Here is a 26,823-nt window from a genome sequence, read left to right as displayed (position 1 = left end):
TAATCCTGCTCACATCTACATTTTAACCATTTTTCTCTCCTGCACTGTGCAGAGGGGCCTCCTTTGTTCCAGGACTCACCTTCTAGAACAGAGCTGCTATGTCCTGTTTGTGATGGATGCAGTAACTGCTACAGCTTTCCTGGCAGTTCTGTCACTCATTTCTTTCCCTTACTTTTTCTTGTTTTGCAAGAGAGAGGCCAAAAAGGAAGAGATAATCACAACTCCCATGGCTGGTAGCTAAGTGACACCCTGGAAGTGGGGAGATGTGGACTGAAGTCCTAATTCACTGAATACTTCAGACAAAAAATTAGCAAAATATTTGGTGGAACTAAGACTTAAGAAACATGAGCTCAGTGCTGACATTTTACTTCCTGGATTTTATATTTAATTTAGCTATACAAACATGTAGTTATAGATAGAAATCATATGATGCAATGAGCATTATACTGAAGGGCAAACAAATAAGATTAAGCTAATTTCCAGACCGAGTACTTCAAGCTTGTCTTAGTACAGCAGTAGATATGAAATCTAAGTAGCACAATGTCCAGGAGAAAAGCAGTCTTCTGAATGCTTTAGTATCAGACTAAATGTTGTGAGTTACTAAGTGCTCAAAGACTGAGCCTTAGAGCCATTTGCTATATAATTGGTTATTTATTTAGAAGTGTTGGACTAAATTCCTCTCAGATGCATTGGCTCAAATACTTGCAGCCAAAGAAGGAAAACTCTGGGAGTGTCCTGGTGCATATGAGCTCAAGGTTCATCCTAACACTCTGGGTGTTGTATCAGTGGTCTTATTTTCTTTATTCATTAGCTGCAAAGAACTATTTTTATTTATTTATACTTACTTGTGTATCAGTTTACACCATAATGTATACAAACACAGACTCTCTGTCATGTCTTGCATTATCTTAATTTGTGTGAGCTATTAAGCTAGACTGCTATACAGCCTTAATGGCATTAGAATATCAGCAATAAACCCTACATCTCTATGCTAAAAGTTCAGGCCTTGACCTTTAAGGCAAGATAAACAGATATCCATTTTCATTTAGAAAAGCCAACAAACATTCCACATTGACTGAAACATATGACTGACCTTCTCTTCTGACTTTATTAAACTGCTAAATCCTATGAAAGTTCAGGTTATTTTAAAATGCCAAATCAGCAATAAATATTAAGAAATCATAATTACAGAGGCACATATTGTAATATTATTCTATGATTGTCATCCTATATCATAAAGCTTATGCAATATATAAAAATACAGCTGTAATAAGGAGGATCTGTCTGTACTAAAAGAGTCAATTCTCATATAGTACATCCTTTATCAGAATGTACAGGTTAAATGAAAACTGAATTTCAAGACGACACTTTGCATGCCTTTAGGCACCCCACAATGAGTTTTTAAGGTAATGATGCTAACTGGTGAAACAACAGCTGCCTGTCAACTACAAAAAAGACCATTTGTTAAATATCTATAAAGCCTGTATTATTAAAACTTCCTTCCTTGGAAATAATCATCAAAAAGAATCAACATCCCTACCGAACTCATATTTACAACAAAATACAACAATATTCCCAAGCATATTGCTGCATTCATTGCTCCATATGTGTGTTCTCAGAGTGATCAAATGTAAGTCAAAATGGGAGGCCATGCTGCTTTCTACAGTGGATATTAACAAATGAAAGACAGCAATGATAAAAATGCATCTTTCCTTATGCCTATTCTCTTTATTTTTACCATGCATAAAACACAGTTTCTACCTTTATCTATAGCCTGAGTTAGGTGCCATTCCACCATAAGTAGTATTCTCAAATAAGCCAACCCTTAGAAACAAATATCTCCTTTAAATTTCTAAAATATATTCTAAATATATTTCAAAGTTCTTACTTTGAAAGTGAGAACTTTGTAAGAGCCATCAGACTCCTCTGGTATGAACTAGATGTTAAAGTGATCTTTGAGATCACTTTTCATCAACAGGTAGCATGCATCTTCTTTACTCCAAACCCACCTAAGATATTAGCACCATCAAAGATAAATTACATTATAGCCTTGGGGGGAGTATTTCTAAAAGAGTATCCTGTGCAAGATAACCAAATATAACATATATCACAGTCAAAAATCCATAAAATGCCAAATTATATTCTTGCATCTTATGAGGAGCTGTAACACCATATTTGTTTCATGCAAAAATATTATGGTCCCAAATTACATATTTATTTGTTAGTGCTTTTAAAATAATATGAAATGTTTATTTCCACTTCTGGCTGAGCATTATTTTATGTACTGTCCAAGTAATACTTCTAAAGACGTCCACAGACACAAAAAACCCGGGTAAAAATCACTGTAGTGACTGAGAGAATGTTAATAAGCAACTGATTCCTTACTCAACCAATAACAGCAAGTTTTTCCAAGTAGGCTGATTTGAGCTGATGGCCTAGAGAAATTCTTGAAGGAGCATCAACAACAGAAGCAAACTGTCAACTCAACCTTATGTCATCCAAGTTTGTAGAGCTTAAAATTCAGCAACCAGAAAGAAGCAATCTGGTGGTTCATGTGAAGTTCATAGAAAGGAAAGCATAATGATAATGTGACAAGTAGCCTGGTACCTGTGCAACTGTAAAATCTCTACCATTCAATGCACTGTTTTCAATGTCCTTCAATAAAAAGGTTAATTAATAAATATCATTAACATTAAGCACATAAGAATATCTTAAGGGGAATGTACCCCAAGTTCATGGAGAATATTGTCATATGGGTAAACTTTCTGCTGTGTAATGTAAATACTGTTCTTGTTGCTAGAGACCAAATTATAGCTAATCTTAAACATGCTCATTTGAATACTAAAAAGCTTACAGCATGTATAATCCTTTAAAAAAATCATTTCACAAGAGCTAAGAATACTGGCATCTAAATGTCATTTTATTATAATTTCAACTATCTGAAAAGCACCTACACATTAACTACAAAAAAACACCAAATTTTCTCACATCATAAAAATTTCATGGATGTACCGATGCATCTACATGTGCACATATAACACAGATGTTGAGATAAGCACACACTACTTTAAATAGTATCTCTCACCCCCATTCAAATTATATTAGCATAAGGGCCAAGACAGGAAATATCACATTACATCTCAACCAAAGGTTTTAACATCTCAGTGGAAAAAATTGAAAGCTTTAGCTGGAAATTAGAATGCCCAATTTACCAACTGGATCCAAAACACTCTTAAAATCCAAAGGCAAAACTCAATTTGAAAAGTCTTAACTGTGAAGTGCAGAACATGGGCCATTTTTGCTTAGTTGTTTACATTAAATAGTTCACCACTCCCTGGGTCTTGGCCACCAGAATTTGAGGCATTTACAGCACTACTTTATTAGCTGAGAAACAGAAAAAAATGTTAAAGCACTCCTCAAAATGGCCTTTTGCAGGCATGCCACACATGCTGAATGCAGGGTGGGTCTCCTGGGCCCATTGTCTCTCAGGGACAACTCAGTGCCTTGGCTGCAAAAATCAACCCATTGTGTCAGAGTGTCGGGATGGACGGAGAGGAGACATCTCTGAAGCCAGGTCATGGAACTTGGGGTTTATTGCAAAGGGCCTGGGTGCAGGGCCCAGCTGGGAGCTGCCAGCCACAGCTCAGAGCAGGCCCAAGAGAAGAGAGGGGGAGAGAGGATGAGAGGGTAAGAGAGTGAGAGGGTAAGAGCCTAAGGGAGTAAAAAAGGCAAGAGTGTAAAAGGGTAAGAGAGTAAAAGGGTAAGACAGCGAGGCTCCCGTTACAATACAATAAATCTTCTTCTGTGTTGAATATTCTGATTCTCACTAACCAATCCAGTACAATATACATATCCTATAGTATTTACATACAGCCTACAAGAATAATTCCATTACCATACTGTGTTACATTTTAAACCCTAAAAACTCCTCTTTGGACCCCTTCTGCCAAGCTAGTAGGGTCTGCTCTGACCCTTGGACCTGTCTGCAAGTAGAGGGCATTGTTTCATTAAAAAGGGATTACTTTCAGTCTGGCTGCACCATTGTTTTCTAGTTGTTCAGTAACTAAGGTATCTCAAAGCTTGCTTTCATTTCAATCTTGCTTTTGGTTTCTATATTCTCAAAATCTTTTGCTAGACAATCATATTTACAAGGCTTTCCTGTGTCATCTTCCCCAACACATTGCACTCCCCGTGCTCCTGCCAGCCTTTCTGCCCAGGACAGGGGTGCTGGGCACACACACATACCCTACACACACATCTCCTGCTGCACGAGGAGCATGCTGGTGCCTTACCTTTCCTTAGCTGTATACTGAGCCTCTTCCCTATCTTTTTGGTGTTATAGCCACTGTTGGCAGTGGAGGTGAGAACTTTCTGAGGTGACGGTACCAGGCCGGAGGGTGGTTTCCCTGATGAGTTGACACTATGAGGTAGCTGTGAGTAGGAGTCTGTCTGGTCAGAGTGGTTCCCCACTCTAGACATTCTCTGTAAGGTGTGAAGTCCAGAATTGTTCATGCTTTTCCCCTCAGCATACTGGGAGTCGGGGCTGAAGCGGCTGGAGTAGAACACGCTCTCGCTCTGGGACAACTGCTCGTACTGCTCCTTATTGGCCGCGGGCACCACGTGGAACCAAATGAACGGCGTACGCATGGCTTGGCGGAACATATGCTGTGCTCTAGGTTTTCAAGTGAACACAAAATCAGCAAATTAGGACTGGGAGACTATGAGATATTATAAGCATAATTACTGATGTTAATTAAGCAACACGAGCTGACAGACACATTGCACTCAAGCATAAACCATAACACTTGAATCTGTTCGCTCGCCTATTTGGTCTGCTTTTCGCTAAGGTTTACTGCTTCAGGGCAACACTATGGTTAAATATGCTTCATGACTAATGTAGCAAATAGTGAATTCAGAAAAGCAAAAATTTTAACCACAGTCGTGAAATGCAGACAGTTCTACAGCAGGACTGCAGTGTCCTTTTGTTTTGAACCTTGATAATTGTAATAATTGCGATAACTGTTACCACAGTGACAACAGAATTATTAGAATAAAAATGACTAATTATAAAAGACTATGTATTCCACAATTTTCTGATTATATGGAATCTTGCAACCACTCTAGCTTACAATTCAATTTTTTTCAGCTGGTAGTATATCAAAGTACAACATTAAGAGATGAGAAAAAAATGCTCAATCCCATACAGACAGACACTGGGCTTCAAGGTCACAATCCAAAGTATACAAAAACAACAAGGTCTCTTCACAGTCTTAACAAACTGTGATTCAGAACCTTAGAACAAGCAGAGACAAGCTGCTTTCAACCATATGGTACAGGGTGATGTTTCAATTCAGGTTAGAGTCAAAGAAATTAAAGCCACATTTCAAATATATATTAAGATAATCAGAACAAATGTTATTTGGCCCTCAGTGTGTTACGAATTTCAGAACAATATGATCATCCATGAAATCACTCATTACCTGCATAACTCTTTTCTATTTTTCTTTCTCTTACCTGAGTGTGAACTACAATCCCTCTTAAAAGTCTTTCTGATTCATTTTGAGATTCTACCAAGTCCAGACAACCACTAAGCAAATACTTCTCTCTTGAACTTCTCCAGGAAGTTTCTACATATACAGCACCTTTAGTTCTCACACAATCAAGAAACCACATATTTTTAAAATGTTAAAAACAAAGTCCTCATGTTGTCCATTTATATTGATGCATTTATAATGGTGCATTGGAAATATAAGAGCAAAAGTCATATGGGAATTTCAAGAAAAACAGATTACCAATATAAGAAGGAAAAAAATCTATCATGTATAAAAACAATCAAATGAAAATTGCATATACTCTAATGACAATAATTATCCTGGGGTTTTTTTAGTCTGGATATATAAAAGCCACTAATGTCCCTAAATGGATATTTTCTTTATTAGAAAGGCAAGCTTAGAGGTTACTTTCTTACCTTCCTCAAATTATTCCAAGGTGCTAAAAACCAAATAATGCAATGGAACGTGTGGTAAGAACACTTACTGCTCAAATCTCCTGTTCCGCAGGTCTCCGTCATTAATCCTGACAATACAATCGTTCTCACGGAAAAGGTTTTCCTGTTCAGCTTTTCCACCCTTCTCCAGTCGCTTCACCAGCAGCCCCAGCGTTCTGGAACATTAAGATTACAAATTATTACTATCTGAATAATTTGCAGCATAGAAAATCCTGTTGATTAAGTGTTTTATCATGATCACTACAGAAACTATATTTTAAACCATCTTTACCTTGAAGTAGTATAGCACAGTCTTAAATAACTTCAAGAATTATCTGATTTATTATCCCTTTTCCATAAAACAAAAAGCCTAGGTGTATCAAACACATCTAAAGTAAGAATGAACAGGCTGTGGGATGACAGCACATCCATTCTTGAAAAAGGATAATTTCTGCGTAGTAAAAACTCCAAGAATCACCACACATTTGAGAAAAGATCTCTTTTCTGCTAGTTAACTGAAGCTGAATAGGTTTAACTTAAAATTTGAATTTCTGAATTAGAAGACAATGCCACAGCCTTCACTACTCCTTCTGTGCAAGTGAAATGTGGGGTCATCTCATGTAATAAGCAGCCTGTAATGAGGCATGGATAGAGAATTCAATAATTTCATGAGGGCCAAACAATTCAATTCTTAACATTTTTAATTAAACAAAAAAGATGAAATTAAAAATTTAAATGCTCTTTCTAAATTCAGAATCTTATCTTAAATTAACTGACTGATGAAAATTTCCATTTGATAGCCTCTGTCCAATGAGTTAGTCCCCTCTGTTTCATGCTTACCCACAGCATCATCCTAAGGACATATTTAGAGAGAAAAGGTAGAAAAATATTCAACCTGAAATTATGAAAAAGGATCCTGAAGAAAGGACTTCTGAGGTACTGGCAGGATAGTATGCAAAGTCAGTGATGTTTCTATACCTGAACTCTCTACCTGAAGGACAACTCAATCTCTATGATTATTCTTGCATCGACACTGCATTTGGTTTTTTGTTTTTTTTAAAGAAGGTCAGCTTCACAGTGAAATCCCACAGGTTGTATCAGTGGGTCAAACTCACATCAGCCAAGTCAACAGCATTATTTTTTTCAGAATTCATTTCAAGGCATGGCATGAAAAACACTTGGTCCAAATCAGCAGGAATTGGAAGAGCACAGATGACTTTTAAGCAGAAACCTTTCAGTGGTCACAGCACTTCCATTCACACATAATACCTCAGAGTAAATGAGCAGTCAGTGGTGCTTAAAAGGACTCCTCAAGTGCTCAAAAGTTATGTATGCACTTGAGCACTTCATCAAACAGGTCAAAAAAGCAAAACTAATTTCTTCCACTTTAGACTCTTCATTTACCAATTTATCACCAGCACAAGCAAATAATACACTTTTTTTACAGAATAGTCATACATTTTCTCCCACAGGGTAGATGAAGGAGTAGGAGAAATGATCCTAGTAGTATTTCCATTTTTGAACTACCTAGAGACATTAAGATATTATCTTGAAAGGATCTATAAATGTAAACAGACCATGAGGAGAAAAACAACATAAATTCTGACAACACAAATCATCAAATGAAGATTGAGTCAGACATTTCCATGACAAAAAACTCTACAAGTCCACAACAGTGGCACACTAACCTAATGACCATGTTGTACTACAATTATTCATTATTACATTAAGTGGTCACAGGAAGTAAAACAAAACAAACTTTAAAATATTGATTCAATCCCTTTTTTTCCTTCTGTTCACTAAAAAAAAAATGTTGAAGGCCGTCTCAGATTTTTAAAACTGATAAATAATTATAAAGAAATTATGGGTGGTTTGATAGTTCCATGAAGAACCAAACTAACAGTTATATTAAGAGTAAAAAGGAAAACTACTCGTATGGCTTCACTATGTTATTTTTATCAGAATTATAGTTTTGACACATAGAAAACTGATGTGTTAGAAAACAAGTTTGTGACTTCTCACTTTGTGAGCTGATGAATTTCTTTTGGGGAGACTGTCTTTGAGCCACAAAGTGAAGCTACTGTAATTGTAAATGGGGAAGAGAAAGGCAAAGGAAAGTATAAAATAGGCAATGCTATATTTAAGAGAAAATCAACGAAATACTTGAGCAGGAAAGAAAGGAGTTGTATCTACTCCTCCTTTTCTTTCACTTGATGCCCAACAGCTCTTTGATGCAGGTGTACTCCTCTGCAATGCCCAAAGACAATTGAGAATTTGCATGTGCATGCAATGCTGGCACAAGAGCATACAAAGAAACAACAACAGGTGTTTGGTTTATACAGTTAACTATAAAAAATACCAAAATATCAAAACAATATCTACACAAAGTACAACAATCTAAGTTAATATAATGACAATATAGAACACAAAATGATGTGGTTATTTCGTCCCAATGTCTCCATGTACTTATGATTACAAAATAATTGCTCTATCAATAGTTTTGACATCGCATTTTTTGAAATGTTGCTTTCTACTGTCTCACATTCTGAATTTATATCAAATTATTATTGCAAGATGCACCTTTATGCATGGTTTGACATTTCTTATATTTATTCCACTTAGGCTTTCAAATCTGTAAAAATTTTACCAATCCTAACCAACAGTAGAATAATGTAACAGATAAATAAACTACCAGTCAAAATTGTAAATAATCTCATTAAACAAAGGCTACAAGTTCTGCTAATGAAAGACTGCTCATCTCTAACATGGCATATGGTGCTCGTGAGGATTTTGCTTTTTAACAAATGTTAGAGCTAGGTTAACCAGGCATATAAAGCTAAAGTCACTGACAGCAAATTCAAGGCTGGATGAACAGACTGAGTGAAACCTAAAACCAGGCCTCTCACAGTGCCTTTTCATTTATTTAATTTTTTATATAAACACATGGCACAAGAGATCACTTTAGACACAATTCCAGAAACAATTTCCCAAATGTGGGTTTGCATGGTAGAAAAAACTAGAACTATGGAAAATGTATGTTCTTCAAAAATTAACAAAAGCCTTCCAGCTTCCTACAGTGTTTCTTCAGCATATTATGGCTAAATGTAAGAATATGACTCTAAAAAAGACTTTCTGGGAATTCATGTTTGTTGTTGCAGCAACTGGAGATAAACAGAGTAGACCTGATATTGCAAATATGCAGTAACCTAAAAACAAATTGGATTTTTTCCCTGCCATATGCCACCATCATTAATCCTGAGAAGTGGAGTTATACTACAGCTTGAATATTATGTTTCCTACATTAGGAAGACATAAATTTTGAAAGCATCTAAAACTCAACTGGTATAAAGTACCAAAGTCAGTATATACATTTTTTTTAAACACAACCATGTAGCGTACCAATGGATGGGTATATTTGAATTTGCTTAATTTTGTCCAGTTAAAGTAAGTCAACACAGTTTCTAATACAAATTCTTCCATTACAAAACTTTTCAATTCCAACCTTTTCAAGAATCAGATTTAATATCACGTGAGCCTTTGCAAAACACTCTGCAAGCCTACAATCCTGTTGAAACAATAATAAATAAAAATTTTGTACCTGTGCTCTTTTATACTAACATTAGCTGACACAGAAACAGAAGGGAAACTGCCAAAGCACAGAGCTCAGTCTTTGTATTTATTTTAAGTACCTAATTGGGAATGTAAGCAGCTGAGATTATATTAGCATTTGCACCACTGTATTTCCATGAGGTTCATTACTCTAATTATACTATTAAAATAAACTCAGCTACATGTGTTAACATTTCAGTTCTCAGTATAAATTACAACCAATGATAAAACTAGAAATAAGCCGTGATTTTTTTTATTGACATCTAAATTGCCTGACTTAGTTGGGGTAGTTGGTGAAATGCAAACTCTCCACATGCCATCCAGATGTATGGAAATGATGATAATTTACCTTAATAAAAACTGACAGTGGAAGTAAAAATAAAAACTGACACTGAGCATCTAGAATATGATTCAGCCATCATGGCCCATTGTATGTACACACTGAAGTTATTTATCTATTTACCTGCAAGCTAAATGTAGTGTAATCAAATCAGACAGAATAGAAAATAGCCAATTTAAATGTTTACCTAAAGTCACTAACATGAAAAGGCAAAAACTAGATTAAGGTACAAAAATAAGGATTGATTGAAAAGCTGATGTGCAGTGGTTTCATGCTTAGAAAGATCTTTGAGAAGTTCTACAAGAACATAAACACAGTGTAAAATTCCTAAATTCAGTGGTCAGAGTAGGCAAATTGGCTTGTTTGTTCAAGTTAAATTATTGTGGCAACTCAATGCTAAATTGCACATCAACTCCTTTACCCAATATTGACATCACAGGACTGCTATGGAGGCATTTAAATTTCATGCTTGAAGTCCAGAACCAATTCCCAATCTTTGGTAACCACTCCTCAGTTTTTTAGCTTGACTAATACTTCAAATTATGCTTATAAAACTTTTTAAAGGCTGAGATCAGACAGTTTGAATTCAGATACAAGAGTGAGGGAATGGTACGTTCACTCCACAGAGAATTTGTAAGTCATGGCTACCTTTGAGACTTAAAAGGCTGGAAATGCAGAAGAATAAATGGAGAGGCAGACAGCACAGACCTCCTACTTGATCAAAGAGAATATGATCACTAGAGAGGCATCTTGAAGGCAATATTATGGACTCTCACTATAGACAATGGCAATTAGATATTACTTCAGTTTTCTTGGTACCTTGAGTACAAGGCTAAATTTTTTACAGTGCCACATGAGGTGATTTTATAAACTCTAGAAAGTGAAGATATTTCCAATTAAAAAAAAAGAATAGAAAGTATGAAAAAATTTCAACTTTCTAGATTTCTAGTAAGGGTAGTTAGGGTTTGTCTATGTTTAAACACACACCTCTATTCGAGATTTTTCTTTCTTTTTAACAAAACCTGCTAAATTTGTCATTTAAACTGACAAAAATTCTCTTTTTTCCTCTTTTTTGAGACTTCCTAATATTTTAAGACATTTAGAATATATAACAAAAAACATTTTTAGCTGCAAGTTTTAGATGTACAGTTCATCATGGATTTTGTGGCATACTTCAACAGAAGAAAAGCTGGCAGAGCTGTGCATACCTGTCTGTATCAAAGTAACATGTCTGATACTTATTAGTGGATGTTCATTGTGGAGTTTTCAGATGAATATCCAAATCCTTTTCAGTTCTGCTTTACTAAGTAGACTTCAGAGTAGACTTGGGACTATGGGACTCTGATTTCCATATCATTATTCACAGAGATTTCTGATGTTCTCTCATATATTCCTTGTGTCAATTGAATCTCTTTCCAAAGACAGACATGGCAGGATTTCAGAAGAGCAGCCAGGGTATAGAGCTTGAGATTTCAAAAGCAGAAGAGGCCATATAATGGTAAATTAGGCTATAATTACTGTTGAGCTTTCAGAGAACTTGGTGCATCCTCACTTAAACATCAACAGAACATCCCACATCATCCAGGCTGCTCAAATGAGATTCTTAAGGGACTGTTTGCTCCTGTCTCTGAGCACCTAATAAGAAGGAAGGATTGGTGGTATGGTAATTTTGCACAGTTAGAATTTTCTTTCCTCTCATATTTTTATCTCATTCATTCCCTGTTTTTTCTACTCTTATCTGAACACTTTCCCGCTTGCCTTCTCTTGTTCCTTCATTCTACTTTCATTTTCATGCCTCCTTTTCTGCTCAGCACTGCATCTATGCCATTGCAAAAATGTGCCAGCAGGTTTGCAAACAAAACTTTTATCCTTAAAAAATGCAAAACCATAAGGTGATGAATATGCATACCCTCCTCCCTTTTGATAAGGTGAATAAAATCTGCTAGGAAAATCATATGATCAAATAGCCCAATAAAAGACAGATACATTTCTAGAGGCAAAACCAGAAGGATAACAAGGAAACATACATAGAATAAAGTTTCACCATGTCTTTACAAATCAATAGTACTTTTCCCAGAGAAATACTGGGGTTTTTAATTTTAAAAAGTCTCAGTTTTACTGGAAAGAGAAATAATTTGTAGCACCTATAGAGATGAGGCAGAGACCTTTACAAATTTTGTTCAAGATCAAAAGCCGGTACTCAAAAGATTCTTATTCCAAACTCCCAAGAGACCATGAAAAAGTCAAATATTTTCTTAACAGAAGTAAAGAACAGAGTTATGGCATATAATTTTTATAGTTTTGGAGTGTTTCCTTAAAGTGAGATTTTCTGGTAAAAATTTTTGGTAGGAGAAGGCTCCTCTTTATTGCAAAGGGAAAAAAAGGTGAATTGCATAATACTTTTTCAAGCTATTGATTTAATAACCATTGCCTATTGAGTAACATTTTCAAAAGCAAGAGAAAGGAACTACAAGAAAAGTAACTGAAAACACAGCATAACTGGAACTGAACAGCAAGCAAATCTAAAACAACAATGGGACAGTGGACTAACTACATAACAAATGAGATCTTGTCTTTTTGGACATCCCTCAAAGTCTTTACTCAGTCCTGTGTTTGGTTTTCTATAATTAGGTTTGTACTAAGCACATCCCCGATCAAGTTATTAAAAGCAGGGAGTTCTAGGTTGATTGTAGCAGGGAGAATTATTTTTTTGCAGCCAGGGGAGAAACAAAGAGCAGCCATGTGCCTCAGTGAGAAATAAGTAGGAAGCAGAAGATTCCTGTCATGCATCTGCTCTGCCCTGAATCTAGCAAAAGGAGAAACAAGTGTGTCTTAACCAGGAGGGGAAAAAACCTAACCAAATCCCCACCAATTACTTCAAACCTGAAACTGAGTGTGTTCCTTCCCCTGTCCACACTGGAGGCAGCTGGAGAAAAATGTTTATCCTACCTGAAAGCATGCAGAGACATGGGTATGCAGACAGCAAAGCAGCAGCACAACACAAGCACTTAGAATAAATGCCAAGCAATGAACTCTGCTATTCCTTCATTAGAAGACACAGGGCAAGGCAGAAGACTTTTGGAAATATTCTAGATCCTCCCCAACTCTGCTCCTCTACACTTTTAAGACATGGGACCAAGTGTCTCCCCTCTTCAGCAGATTATTTTGCAGAGGGTCAAAAAAACTCAGCAATTACACATATGGTTCATTTTTCAATGAAGTGAGTTCTAGTAGTACAAAGAGAAAGAGGATTCATTTTAATATAAAAATTATTTCCCTTGTAATAGAATTTGCTTTTCCAGTATGTCCTGATTTAAAATTGGCTTTTCTGCAGTAAAACTTTATCATATAATTTTGCATGACATAGTTAAATTTCTTATTTAAAAAATTGTATATTTATTTTATTTCTGTGTTTATGGCTCTTTTCCTTAACATGGTCTCATTATGTATGAACAGTTTAAATTTTGCCTCAGACTTGACAATCACAGTCACAGGCTGGAAGCAAATTTTACTCAGGTTAAAATTCTTATTCAAAATGTCAAAACACATATTTTAACATCAGCATTATTAACCAAGTACTTAGTAGGCAGCTGACATTCTTAAACCAGTCTTTTCCTTGGCCTTCACATTGCTGAAATCCCAGATAACTGTGTGAACATTTCAACCGTTCCTAACTCGATGGGATTTACTTCTGAGTTATGTTTGAAGTACTGTTCACTCACAGCCTTCCCATCACCACTCTGAATTTACTGAATTTCAGATTATGAAGAGAAGAATTCACCACTTAACACAAGTTTGCTCTTAATACTTGTAGTCCCTAGAAAAAGTAGCTTTAAAGTAAGACAAATTACATTTTCTCATAATGCATGTCAGTGTATGAACAGTTCCTACTGCTCAGGCTACGAAAGCATTGGGTTTCAAGTAACAAGTGCAAATAAAGCTCTTATACTGTGTTTAAAATCCCATGAAGATATTTGGTATGGAAGGAAATATACCTAAAATACTCTAGTATTTCTGAATATAGCATATTAATATTTGAGAGATACACTTGTATAGCAAATTAGTTTTGTTAATTTGTTAGTTTTTAATTATAAAACTGAAATTGCTACTGGGACAACAGACATGAGAACATAACACTCCTTTTCATGTGCAAAGATTACTTTTAAGATACATATATTTGTTTCCCTTTTCCTTTAAGAGGGAAAATACAGTGTGTACTTAGAATATGCAATCACAGTATAAAATTTGCATATATTGCTGAAAAATTATCATTTCTCACGGTACTTAAAAGTTTCAAATCCATCACTAATTAATACAAAAGTTTAGCTTTTTTTTCTGAGATTATTTTCATGACCCTAAACACTAAAACTCTGCATTAGCAAATTAAGCATTAGAGATTATGTATTCTGTTCATTAATAACATCCCCCACATTGTATTTTTTATCCAAACTTCTTTCTTTACCCTTTTTTTTTTTGGTGGGTAAGCAATCAAACTTCAGGAATTTCAGCCTGTAAAACAGGTTCACTTTTCCCCAAACCAGAATGTTTCAACTGGTTTTGCTACTTCATTTTAACCCCAACAGATGGGGCAACATGAAATTTTGAAAGCGTGGCAATTGTTTTCTCTCCTACTCTTAACAAGGAAAAGCGTAGGATGCCTCTGATTTAGACTCCTGCTGTTATTTGGAAACTTGTGGTTTAAACAGTACACAGGGAAATATTGCACAAATATCCACCTGAATCAGAGCAGAAGTTTATACATTTTAGGAGTCCAAAAGGAAATGTCTTTATCCTTCAATTTACTCTGAGATTACAACACCCAATTCTAACTCCTAAGCAGAGCCTTTGAACCATGGAGTCCATTCAAGCACAGAGTCAGTAAACTTGCATTTCTTCCTTTCCTAATCAGTGAGACTGCCTCTTGAAAAACAGACAATATTCTACAGAGAGCAAAGGCACACAACACAGAAATTACCACAACCAAGATACAGCACAGCAAATTACAATGCAAAGAAAATCCTACACGATACGTTACCTTCCGCCTCGGGCACTGAAAGGCACTACATGGATTCCCAAAGGCCCGCCGTCATTGGAGACCTCGACGAGCTTTACCATATCACTGTGAGACAATGACCAATGAGGAATGTGAACATGGAACCAAAAACCCCACACAAACATACACAGAAAAACAAAACCATTCCAGAAACCAAGTCATGGTGATGAAAGCATTGTTGAACACTACGTACCTGAAGATTAATCTGATGGCATGAAAGGAGATCAATCATCAAAAATACTTCAATTAATAGAACCAAGAAAAATATAGTAATTTTTTTAATTTAGCTGAATACATAAAAATAGGTCTCATCATCATCATCACTGCATGCATATTGCTTTATTTCTTTCTTATTCTAAAGTTAAACTGACCATGAAATACCTTAAATGCCACACACAATTTTTCCTCAGAAACCTAAAAGCTCATCATGCTTTACTTTTTTATCTTAGAGCAAATTAATTTTTTTACATTAGCTTTCCCATAACTACCTCATAATTGAATGAGAATTATTAAATTTTTAATTGGCTAAATCCTTCCAGTTTAAAAACACATTAATCTGTATAACTGTAATTCCATTTATTTTACTGGAAGATTCCTGCATCTACTTACTAAGTAAAGTTTCTAAAGTAAGTTTTAACTGTAACATTCAAAACCAACCAGACGTCCCCTGAAGCAACCATGCATCTAGTTTTCAATTATAAATTTTGCTGTAGTGAGGAAAAAAGCAGCAGAAGAAAATACAGGTTCAGAAAGAGACATGTAAAAATTGTAGAAATAGATTTAGACCAAATCTATTAATGTGTTTGAAACATGCCCACATCTGGAAAGGTGGAATATAGCCCATGAACCATAAAGAGGTATAAATGCATAAATGAGAAAATAATACACAAAAGCCAAACCTCTCAGTAAAACTGGAAGTGAGAGATCTGAACAGAAGCCACAATCTAAATTTGCAGCTTATGCTTCTCTCTAGCATTACATACTTTTTCCTTATTTCCTGGCACTAGATATATATACAAACAGATCATTGAAAAGCTTGTTCCTCATAAGAACACAAATAAAATTTAATCTCAAAATGGAGCAAAGAGCAAGACAAATTCCCTGTGATAGCAGTAAAACATTTTCTACTTCCTTCAATAAGCTCTTGATCATATGGTGGCCCATCATGAAAGCTTGCAGCTCTTAATCTGTAATTTGAGAATAACCAGACCACATATGGTTGGGAAGTCAACACAAGTCCTGGGTTACAGTTTATTTTACTTTTGCCCTACATTACATTTTCTAAATGCATTTTAAGGTAGCTTTTACTTTTGCTGTATGCCTCAATTGGTGTCTGAATTTTTACCTTGATTTTTAAACAACATGAATGGAAGCTCTCTATCTTTATTGTCACTGTTAGCTCAATAAAGTAGTGCAACAACAGGAGAGCTGAGAGACTTCAGCCAAAAATGTGTTATTCTTCAGACATGGATCAATGTTTTAAGCCTGAGATCAATACAGCATTTCATACTGTTCCATGTGCAGTTTCTGTATAGGTTGACTTCATTTCCTTCTCACTGTATGTTAAGGCTAAACTGTCATTAATTAGTGGGCAAAGCAGCTCACAGGATTCAAGCAACTCCTCGGATCTCCAAAGGGAACTCTAAAAGACAGTGTTTGCTATTGGTAGGCCTGTGATCGCCTATGATCAGCTGTCTTCTGACTTTGCTATTAGCTTAGAAGAAAATTAAGGGCTAAGAAAGAGAACAAGTGAGAATCTGTGTGATGCACCTGGAACTGCCTAAATGGAAACGGCTTAAATTTTAAAAAAATCCATTTATTTTCCATATCCAGCATACACCATTTAGCTTGTTCTATAGCTTGAGTCAATAATTTTTCATTTGTTCAAAATGCACATTTAACATCCTTGCACTCATTTTTCTTATACTTTTTTGTTTTAAAAAAATAAAATTCTATCCCAAATTTAAATGTTAAATTTTGTAGAACAGAAAAAAAAGAGGAAATTATAGTTTCCTAAGAGAAATTCTTTCAATCTGGCTTTCTGATTTTCTCAGAAGTTTGGGCCAACTGCTTCAAACGAACATGCAAAAGAATTATGAGATGAAAACAATACATAAATGAAGTAGCATATGATGAAAAGTCAATAAGTTACTTAAAAGCAACACCAGGAAGCATTACATTTGACAGAAGTTCTGCAAATTCTATTTAGGAAACAGCATTTGGAATTTACAATGTAACAGATTTTGTAAATGGACACAAGTAAAATGCACGTTCTACAGCCTAATAGATGTCACCATGATCTTTATCTAACATTTAAAACCTCTGTCCCTAATTCATAATTTAATTCAAAAATAACAGGAGCAGAAGATTTAATTTTATTTAAAATTTAAGTTAATAAATTTAAAAGATTTAATTTAAGGCTAGAAGGGATATTTTCTCATTAACTCCATAACAAGGAATGGATCAGTTCTTTCCAATGAAATGCAAAAGGTCAAGTTTGCAGTATCTTTTGACTACATAAAATATCATTCAGTGATTGTATTTTTAAATTAGGTGGAGCTAACACAACACTAGTTTTGATCCTTTCGAAAGTATGAGGTTTTTGACCACACAACTTGTGACTGTGACACATCTTCCTAGAGACTGTGAACTAGTGATTGGAATTAGGATTTTCCCCTTTGAAATTCTTGCCTGTTGATCTATTTGTACTAGCACTGACCCTACTCCTTTTGTCAAGTTTTCAAAGTTCCATCAAATAAGCATATTCTTTGAGGCAGAAAATCTACTGTAGCATCAGCACTTATAAATGTCAAGTTTCCAATGCTCATCTTTAATACAAGCTTTTTAAACTGTTTAAAATCTGTTTTAAAAAGATCCATTTTTTAAAACCAAAATGACACATGACCTAAAAAAGATTGCCCCACTTTCTTAAGAGTAGTATCACTCATATTATTCTGAGTACTTCACTAGTCTGTGTTCAGTCTTAAGACTTGTTAAAACAATATGTTCTGCCAGTAACTTACTCCAGGGAAAAATTGGTAGCATTCTCCAAACCAGTGTCTGCATGTCCAACAGGCTCAACTCTGCTGTTGTCCTCCTCTGTTCGATCTTCATCCTAGATATTTAAAAAAATAAACTATTTAAGCCTACATTTAGTTTTATTAACTGAATTTAGTAATGATTATTGGGGTTACCACATGTGCAGTGGAAATGCTTCCACAACTGTCTGAAGCTGTTCTAAATTTTTTTGTCACTTTAAACATTTTTGCAATGATATTTATAGTTTGGCCAGTGTTATATCATAATTCTACAACACTTAAAAACCATGCTACAGAAGCTATCACAGTCAGCATTTTTTTAGAAGGTTGACAAGCAAAGCACAAAAGGAGCTGACGGTCAGCAGTGTTTGTGGAAACTCCTCCCAGGCTCTCCCTGGGTAGGGGGCTTGACTGAGCACACAAGGCAGATCACTGAGGCTCATTTGCAAAGACTTAAAAATAATATAAGAAAATGTAGCTTCTGTAATTCCATGAAGTACCAAGAGCTGTTTAAACATTTTATCACGGCCTTTATTAATAGCTTGCCAGAGAAGGCTGACATCAAAGAGCTACGTGAGGCTCTAATGCTAACCAATTTATTTTATTTTTAATTTCACTTTCCAAAAAGTACATATGTTATTCACCAAATGTATAACTTTAATGTCAAAGTTGTGAATGCTGTACTTTCAAATTTAGATCAGGGTAATTCAAGGACTTCCAATAAGAAGCTCTAAACCCATTCTTATGTGTATGCTAATTATTGGAAGCTTATACTTTTAAATACCCATGTAATCAAAAAGAAAATATTACAGAGTGTGAACAGTAGGTTTCAAACACAGACAGAGCCACAGCAATCAGGTCAGTGAAATAACACATGATAGGTTATGAGTTTAGCACACAGAGTCAGAGACAACTCATTGAAGTATTGAAGACATTTTAAAGGCAGGCAAAGTCAGTTGGTAATGTCTAATTGAGATTTCCACAGGGAATCTGCAAAAGCAGGAGGCTGGATGCAGCAGGCTTCCATGGGCTATGGACATGCCTTCTGCACCCTGGAAAGCAGCACGCTTTGTGAGGCCAAGCTGCTTGGAAGATTGATGACCCTGTATCTCAAGAGGCGTTAATATGCACCTCCCTTGTCGTCTCCCTCTGTTAAACACAAGGTAAGTAATACATTTCAAAGGTTAACCAGCATCTTGAACCTGCCCAGAAATGTATATTTACTGATTTCAGTTGAAGTTTTATATGCACCACTGCATTAAGTTTAAAATTAAATAAATATTCAAATCTCCATGCCAATTTGAAAGTCACACGCATAAGGGTTTATAAAGGAAAATCAGAAGATTTAGAGCTGTTTCATACAAAAAAGAGGTATTCCACATCTTGTTTCATACAGCATCTTTCAAATCACTGTCACCATGGGTTTCCTGGTTTGAAGTTAGGGACACTGCTGGTTGTAGGAAACTATGTATTTTTATTGCAATGAAGCTGTTACAAGATTAAAGAGAACTCTTTTCATGAGAGTTGCTGATGAAACCCAAGTTTGAATCTCAGTTATGACAAAAGGTCATCACAGATGAACATGACTTTGTTAATAATTTGGTTTTTAGCAAATTTTCATGTGTGGTTTTTCCAAGCAAACATGCAAGAAGTATATACACACATACATACATATATATATATACATATATGTGTGTGTATATATATACACAGACACACATAGAAGAAGAGATTGAAATAACATCCTATCTATTTGTAGATATGCCTCTGCCAAAAAATCAATGTCTGGCTTTATGCTGTGTCATTTTAGCAGTCATCTCTATATGTACAATGTAAGCATCATTCATTTAGTAACCCTCGGGTCCTACACTTCATCACTTTTTAGCTCCAAAAGCTTTTCTCTTGACTACTTTAATTTTGTAAACAGAACTCCCCTTGCCCCACTCAGTGTTTGCAGCAGTCCTTGGGCTTGCTCTTGACAGACCTGCCTTCAGTGCCCTCCTGGGACACAGCCCCCTGTGCAACACTTGAGCTAAATCCTTGCATAAATCCTCCTTCCCACCCTTCCCAAACCTAAGAGTGTCTTTGCTCTTGTTCCCACCACACCTAGGCCTCTCCATTTGCTGGACATTCTGTTTCCTTTCTTTCTGTCCCCCCTGGTGGTCTGGAGGCTTTTCCTGTCAAGGAGAGGAGCATCCCTCTGCCTGACCTCGAGTGCAGCCAGGTCAGAGCAAAGAGCCAACTCAGCTGCCTCCTCTGCACCTTCCAGTCTTGGGGTATAACAAATCAGAAACTGCAAATCAAAAGCTACGTATAACAGATGCTATCTGGCACCATCACATCTACATTTTGTGCCTTTTGTTTCAAGAATCATAAACACAGCAAGTTTTGGAACCACACTGACTGTCAGTTATCCAAGCAATTAAGAAACAGCAGCTCCCACACGCCTCTGTCTGGCTTTTCCTGGACAGCAGACAGATCTGTATCAGAAACATGCATGTGCCCATTAATAGGTGCTTAGAGGAGCAATCAGAATCCTAATGAAAGCACTACTGCCATGATCAACAGATGTATGATGTACCCTTTTAAAAATCTTTAATATTACAGTAATCAGACTCTCTTTTCTTCTCAAAATAACACAGATTTTGATTTATACTGAAGTGAACAGAGAGAAAAATTGGACACCTGCAGAGGGATTTGACTTAAAATTCTGATTTACTATGAAAAGTAACTAACTAGCTGTGAAAATCTTTGCATCAAGCAATTATTTCTTTATTTGGAAAGCAGTTTTCTTCTGAAAGGCAAATTCCACCTGGATGAGGTAAACAAGGAAAAGGACATTTAACAGAGCAGGAAAGTTTCTGTGAACCCACTTCGATATTAATGCAGATATTTCTCATAATTAACTAATTTGAGCAAGCTCCCAAAAGTGGAAGGTTTATTTTCTCTACATAAAACTACTGATATACACTATATCAAAAAATGCAGTTTTTAATGTACAGCTACTAAAGACAAAATGTGTTTTTCTTCCAAAACTGAAATAAGAGTAATTAAAAGAGCTTTCCATCGTTATAGCACAGAGGAAAATTTAAAGCATCTCTTCCAATGTACTTCTCCATATCTTGATGTGCTCAGTGTAAAATTTCCCACTGTTTGAAAAATAAAAAGATATCAGTATTTTTCTAAGCTCTGTAATAAAATTAATGACTCAAAAACTGAAAAATTATCTTAACTCCTCAAAATGGACTATTAGTGCTAAAAGTTCTACCTCTAAAAAGGTCCATGTCACAGTTCACCTGCACAGTGTTAATGAAATACATATGAAAAGTTGCAAATTGGGTTTTTATTTCTGAAGACAGTCTCTCTATCACCACTTAGGATTACAAAATCTGCAGAGTTAAGGAATGTCAGCAGTATTCTTGCCAACAGAACCCTATCCAATATATACGAACCCAAACAGTTATTTTAATTACATTTTCTCAGAAAAATTTCTGAATGAAATCTGTCTAGTGTAATTTCCAAAGCCAGCCATGCTTTCCCCTTCTTACTGGAAATTTTAATGTCCATTACCAAAATATCAGCTCCTGCCCCCAATTAATCCACAATTTCATCTTCAAAGTGAAGATGAAGTTCCCACTTCATCTCTGTTCAATACATTCCTCCTTCAAGAATGTGACTGATTTAAACTTCAGATATTATTGAGCTGATGCAATACTGATAAGCTGTGATAATGTTATTTCAGTATCTTGAATTAACACCATATATGAGTGTGGTATTCAGCCAGCTCAGTCCCTCAGTAGTGGCTATGGGGCCTGAGACCTGGCTGGAGACAGCATCACCTCAGTGAGCATCACAGTGAGATTCACCTTCCCAGGGAGCACCAGACACTGGCTTGTTTGTCTTCTACCACTGAATTTTTTTTATTTTAGCACAGTGAATGTAAGTCCTGTAAATCCCAAACTGAAAGGATCCAACACCCAACAGGTGCTTTAGATTTTACTGCAGAGAAGGACAGGTTATCTATAATGACAAGCTCCTGACAATATTTTATTTTCCTCAGCTAAGACACAAATCAAATTAAGCTTTTGCTATTAAAATATGCCCTTCCCTTCATATTTCCCCTTTAGTCTCCTGCACTTCTCTGTAATGATTATGGAAGAAGAGACATACTCGCTATTAGTCTCCTGGCAGCTGTGCTTCATAAATGTTTGTTTGGTTCTTGCAACATAAAGTAGGTTCTCTCTCTCTGTATGATCACACTTGATGGGAAACAGCTCCTAAGAGACCTCTTTTCCTGTGTCTTAACTAGCACAAATACACCAGCATCAGGCTTTTGTGCTAATGTTCTCACTTTTTGATTAACCGGCCAGATCTCCAGAGAATGGCAATTTTCAATCAAATCTGAAGAGCAGTTACAAAGACAACATGGGGAAAACCCAAAAAATATTGAATACAAAAAATAGGCTATGTTCCCTCTTGAACATACATATACATGCACAAATAATTAGGTGAGAGCTTTGTGTAATTCACAACAGCCCTGTACTTCATGCACTGCCATTATGAGTAATCCAGGGAGAGAGAAACCTTACATTAAATCATCATCCACTTAAACACAAAAAAACCCATGCAAAAATTATTTAATATTTTATTTATATATATATATACACACACAGACATATATACAAGTTAATATTCTCTTTACATCTCAATAATCCCTATGTTACCCACATCCTTCTGCAGGATGGTCACCCTGCAATTGGAAATGACAATATTCACATAGTTTTTATATGCCTCACTACTCTAAAATGAAATTTTCCTTGTTCAGTCGAATCAGTGAATAGATATCATATAGACATAGAGGAGTGCAGAATGGAAGGGATTTCTCAGGTCTCTGATGAATATCAAATTCATTCCCTGCTATCACAGGCAATCATCTCTTATTTCCCATTTATTAAACTGATCAAGCTGAGCCTTAAGCCTGGTTGGCTTTACAATGGCACTATTTCTGTTTTGAAGTGCCTTAAAAGGAAATGTTTTTACAGATTTAAAGAGAGATTAATTTGATTTCCTATTGTCCAAAAAGCAGAACACCAGAGAGCCAATGAATATAATGTGATACAACCTTCCTTTGGCAAACGTATGTGACAATTCATTCAATTTTGAAAAATTAGCATTTTTTTCATTCATAATGACTTTTTAAAACACCTATTAAAAACCTGGCAATACTAATAACAGCTGAACAAGTCCTGTGATATCCCAGTTATTTTGTAGTGTGTATCAATTTAGAGCTTCACTGAAGTCAGTGGTCTTTAGGGGCTCAACAACCTGTGATGCATCACTGAAATGACACACATATGTTCTGTAATGATTTGGTGGCACACACCAAATGTGTCTCTATCACACAGCAAGCCAGGCTGGTGGCAGGAGGACAACACAAATGCTGCTTGGCCACGTAGCAGAGCTTCCAGTAAAAAAGATTTTTACAAGATTATGCTGCAGTTAATTCTTTTTACAGTAGGCATTGCAGACAGCACCAAAAAGTATGAGAGCCTTTTAAGAGCTTCAGTATGTTAGGCAAAAGGTTTTCCTGCTAGTGAATTTAACTTGGGACATTTTGCTGCTTCTTCTTCTTCACATTCAAGAAAATCCTGGGTCTGTCCCTACAGTGATAGCTTACCAACAAACAGCAAGAAATGCATTAGAAGTCAAAAGGCTTTTGTGTTGTTGATCGAAAGTGCTTCTTAATTCATGCATGTGAATAATCTCTGCCTACCAGCAGAGAAAATAATATTGAAGAAAAGGCAAAAATTATTAGCCAAAAATTGCAAACACTCATGCACCTTGGCAACCCCATACAAGGAAAACAGCACCAAATGGGATCTGACAGAAAAAAAGCCCATCAGTAATGTCTAAAGCACCACTGATTCTCCAGCATTTCACAATGTGCATTATAATCATATTTCACAGACTATATTTGCTCTTTGCCTGAAAACTACAGGGTTTGTTTTCCCCAGACTGAGGTCAACCCACTCTGGATTGTTTCAATGACTTCTCCAGCACCACTGACAGTCCAGGGTGGGAGGCAGAGGGAGGAGATGTGCTGCGAAGCGATAGCTACCAGAACAAATCCATACATCTAGGTTCCTCTACAGATGGCAAGTATCAAGTAGATAACAAAAATATGTAGCTGTTCCCAGCAGATCATATTTAAAAGACATTTTAGAGAAGACTCAAGTATTACTGGAGCACAAAACTATTTTTGCGTTCATTTTGCAACAGCTCCAAGTCTACATATAATGTGCACCACTACAACACTCATAGCATATTATAAAATAATATAATGTTAACAAAATATTGCCCTTAGTTTCTGTTCACTGGCAAATGGATAAAGTGCTGCCAAATTGAACTTTAAAAACTACCTTGATGATATATTTATTATATTAAAGAGAAACTTAAAATGAAGACAATATTGGGTCCTTCTAATTTCCTACACTGACTTGCTATATGATAGTGGTAAAAATCACTCAAAAGTGTATTTCCTTATTGACATGTTGGGGATAATATTACATGCTTGCAAAGGCAAATATAAGACTCTTGGATGTGACACTTTGAACACCAGAAATATTAAAATGGATCTCAAATGTCTCAGCAGCAGCTTAGGATGCTAAGCCACAAAATGCTTCTTGCACAAAGACACCAGATGTGCTTCATCTCTTCCTTTTCTTAGCACCTTAGTAACACCTGCACTGCATAACCTATTTTTTAAACATTTTATTAGATGCCGAGTATATGAAGAACTACAAAACTCAAGGCACTTCATCACATAATGAATTTGTCAGACAGTTCACTTACAGAGCAGCTTGTAAGTAAAACCAACCACAGCTAACAAGAATAGCCAGAAAAGATTTGGCAGGACCAGACAAGGCTTCCCAGCACTTATAGTGCTGCCTGTTGGGGAGCCCACTAAAATTAATCTTTAAAACCAAGCACAGTGATAAAGTCAACCAAAAGATTGGATGCAACAATAGAGCACTATCCTCTCATGTGCTACATATTTGAAATATATAAAGCATGGATTGTCACACTTTTAATATTAAGTGAAGCATCCAAAGAGCTTTCTGAAGATCTGATCAATAGTAAATTACAGATGTGTCCATCGTATTACAAAGAGAAGTAACACTCTCACAAACCCATGTACAACTATAACAAATTACCTCAAATTGATTGTTGCCTTAAAAATGGGTTCATTTTGTGTAACTGCCTAGTTACAGTCTTTATTCCATTTTCTGGTTTTCCTCAGATTCAAAAAATATCTGTTTCACAGGTGTAAGTCTGCTCTTTGTCTTAAATAAGGCTTATCTACAAAATATTTCCATGTTCAAATCTCTGAAATTTTATACTCTTTTCATATGATTCACAGACTAACATACAGACCACCACGACCTGCCAGTGTAAAACAAATATTAGGGTTCATATTAAATATAGATTCAAAGTCTTACTTAGATGTCAGAATCATGGGAAGTATCTTTAAAGGAAATAGTTATCAGCTTTACTTGAAACCAGGCTACAATTATAGGTCAATGTATAATCAAATTCCCCTGCAAAGTTCAGCCCAAAGGCCAGGCCTGGTTATCATCTACCTTGCATAATGCAGGAATTACCTCAATTACAGAGACATCCCCACATGGTGAACCAACGTAAGTGTAGCACTTGGCATGTAACAAACACACTCTGGTTGATGTCTTCATATACAATTTATTTTCCCTTTCATTGTGGTAACTGATACACACACTGCTCCTATAGATGAGCCCTTGCCAACTCATGTGATACCTGCACACAGAGGGGAAATTGCCCCTGCTTTGGTAGAAGGTGCTTCACTAGAATTTTTTCACAACAGGGGTGACTTTTACTAAAGGAAGTCTAATTTTCTTTCAGAACTTGAGTTCTTCCTACTCCACAATGCCAGGTAATACAGTTCTGGGATTTCAGGACCAGAAACATTCATTTGATATGGAGAAGTTGATGTTTATGGAGCTAAAAAAATTCCACAATATACTCCTAGCATGGATTGTTACTATGGCATCCAGGAAATAAATATAAACATATGTATAATACAAATATATATTTTTTATATCGATTATATAGATATAGATTAGACATAGATATCTTCTATATACATATAGAAGCTTCTAAATATACATATATATTCAGAAGGCCACAGACACAAAGACATTATTTTGTTCTTAAGGTACGAAAAAACCAGATTACATGGCAGTGCTACAACTACATTATGTTTGTTGTTTTCTGTTGAGTAGTCTAAAGTAGGTCAAGTTAGGCACATCCATTAGTTCTCCTATAAATAGATCCACACTGAATTCACCTGCTTGTAACTAATGTAGAGCAACAGAATTTTAAATACTTTTCCCTTTAATCTGACAAGTTAGTTCATTCTGTATACAGACAGCAGGAAAAAAAAAGTCATTAAGTCCTGTGTGATTTTAAAACGCCAAAAAAAAATGACAATGGAAACATGAAATTGGGACACACTTTCCCTGCAGAAAACCAAGTGTACACGCCTTCACCTATAAGTTTAGAGATCTAAAAGACTTCTGCAGAGATGTATTATAGATAAGTCACACAGTTTCCCCTTGATATTGAGACAAAGGAAAGGAGACAACTCTGTATTAATCACTTCACATTTTCCCTGTAACACTCCTGAATATATTATTATTCACCTCACATTTTCAAAGACCGTGATTTTCTTCTGAGGATTTTTTTTTTCAAAGATACAAAAAGC

The 26,823-nt window shown here is 35.8% G+C and overlaps 1 protein-coding gene across 11 annotated transcripts in view; it reads right to left on the bottom strand.

The window, feature by feature from the left end:
- The window catches only part of PARD3 (par-3 family cell polarity regulator), a 452,341-nt gene that overhangs the window by 208,907 nt on the left and 216,611 nt on the right, over positions 1–26,823 (bottom strand). For all 11 annotated transcript variants that reach the window (XM_036401877.1, XM_036401985.1, XM_036401886.2 and 8 more), the window contains 4 exons: positions 18,012–18,103; positions 14,971–15,054; positions 6,037–6,162; positions 4,293–4,672 (listed from right to left, as the gene is read on the bottom strand). In XM_036401877.1, the coding sequence (XP_036257770.1) occupies positions 4,293–4,672; positions 6,037–6,162; positions 14,971–15,054; positions 18,012–18,103 (682 nt within the window). The remainder of the gene's footprint in view (positions 1–4,292; positions 4,673–6,036; positions 6,163–14,970; positions 15,055–18,011; positions 18,104–26,823) is intronic.

Source organism: Molothrus ater, chromosome 1 (assembly GCF_012460135.2).
Source record: "Molothrus ater isolate BHLD 08-10-18 breed brown headed cowbird chromosome 1, BPBGC_Mater_1.1, whole genome shotgun sequence".
NCBI classification, from domain to species: Eukaryota; Metazoa; Chordata; class Aves; order Passeriformes; family Icteridae; genus Molothrus; species Molothrus ater.
Note: the sequence above shows the minus strand (reverse complement) of the source record. Positions and strands in the feature narration are given on the sequence as shown.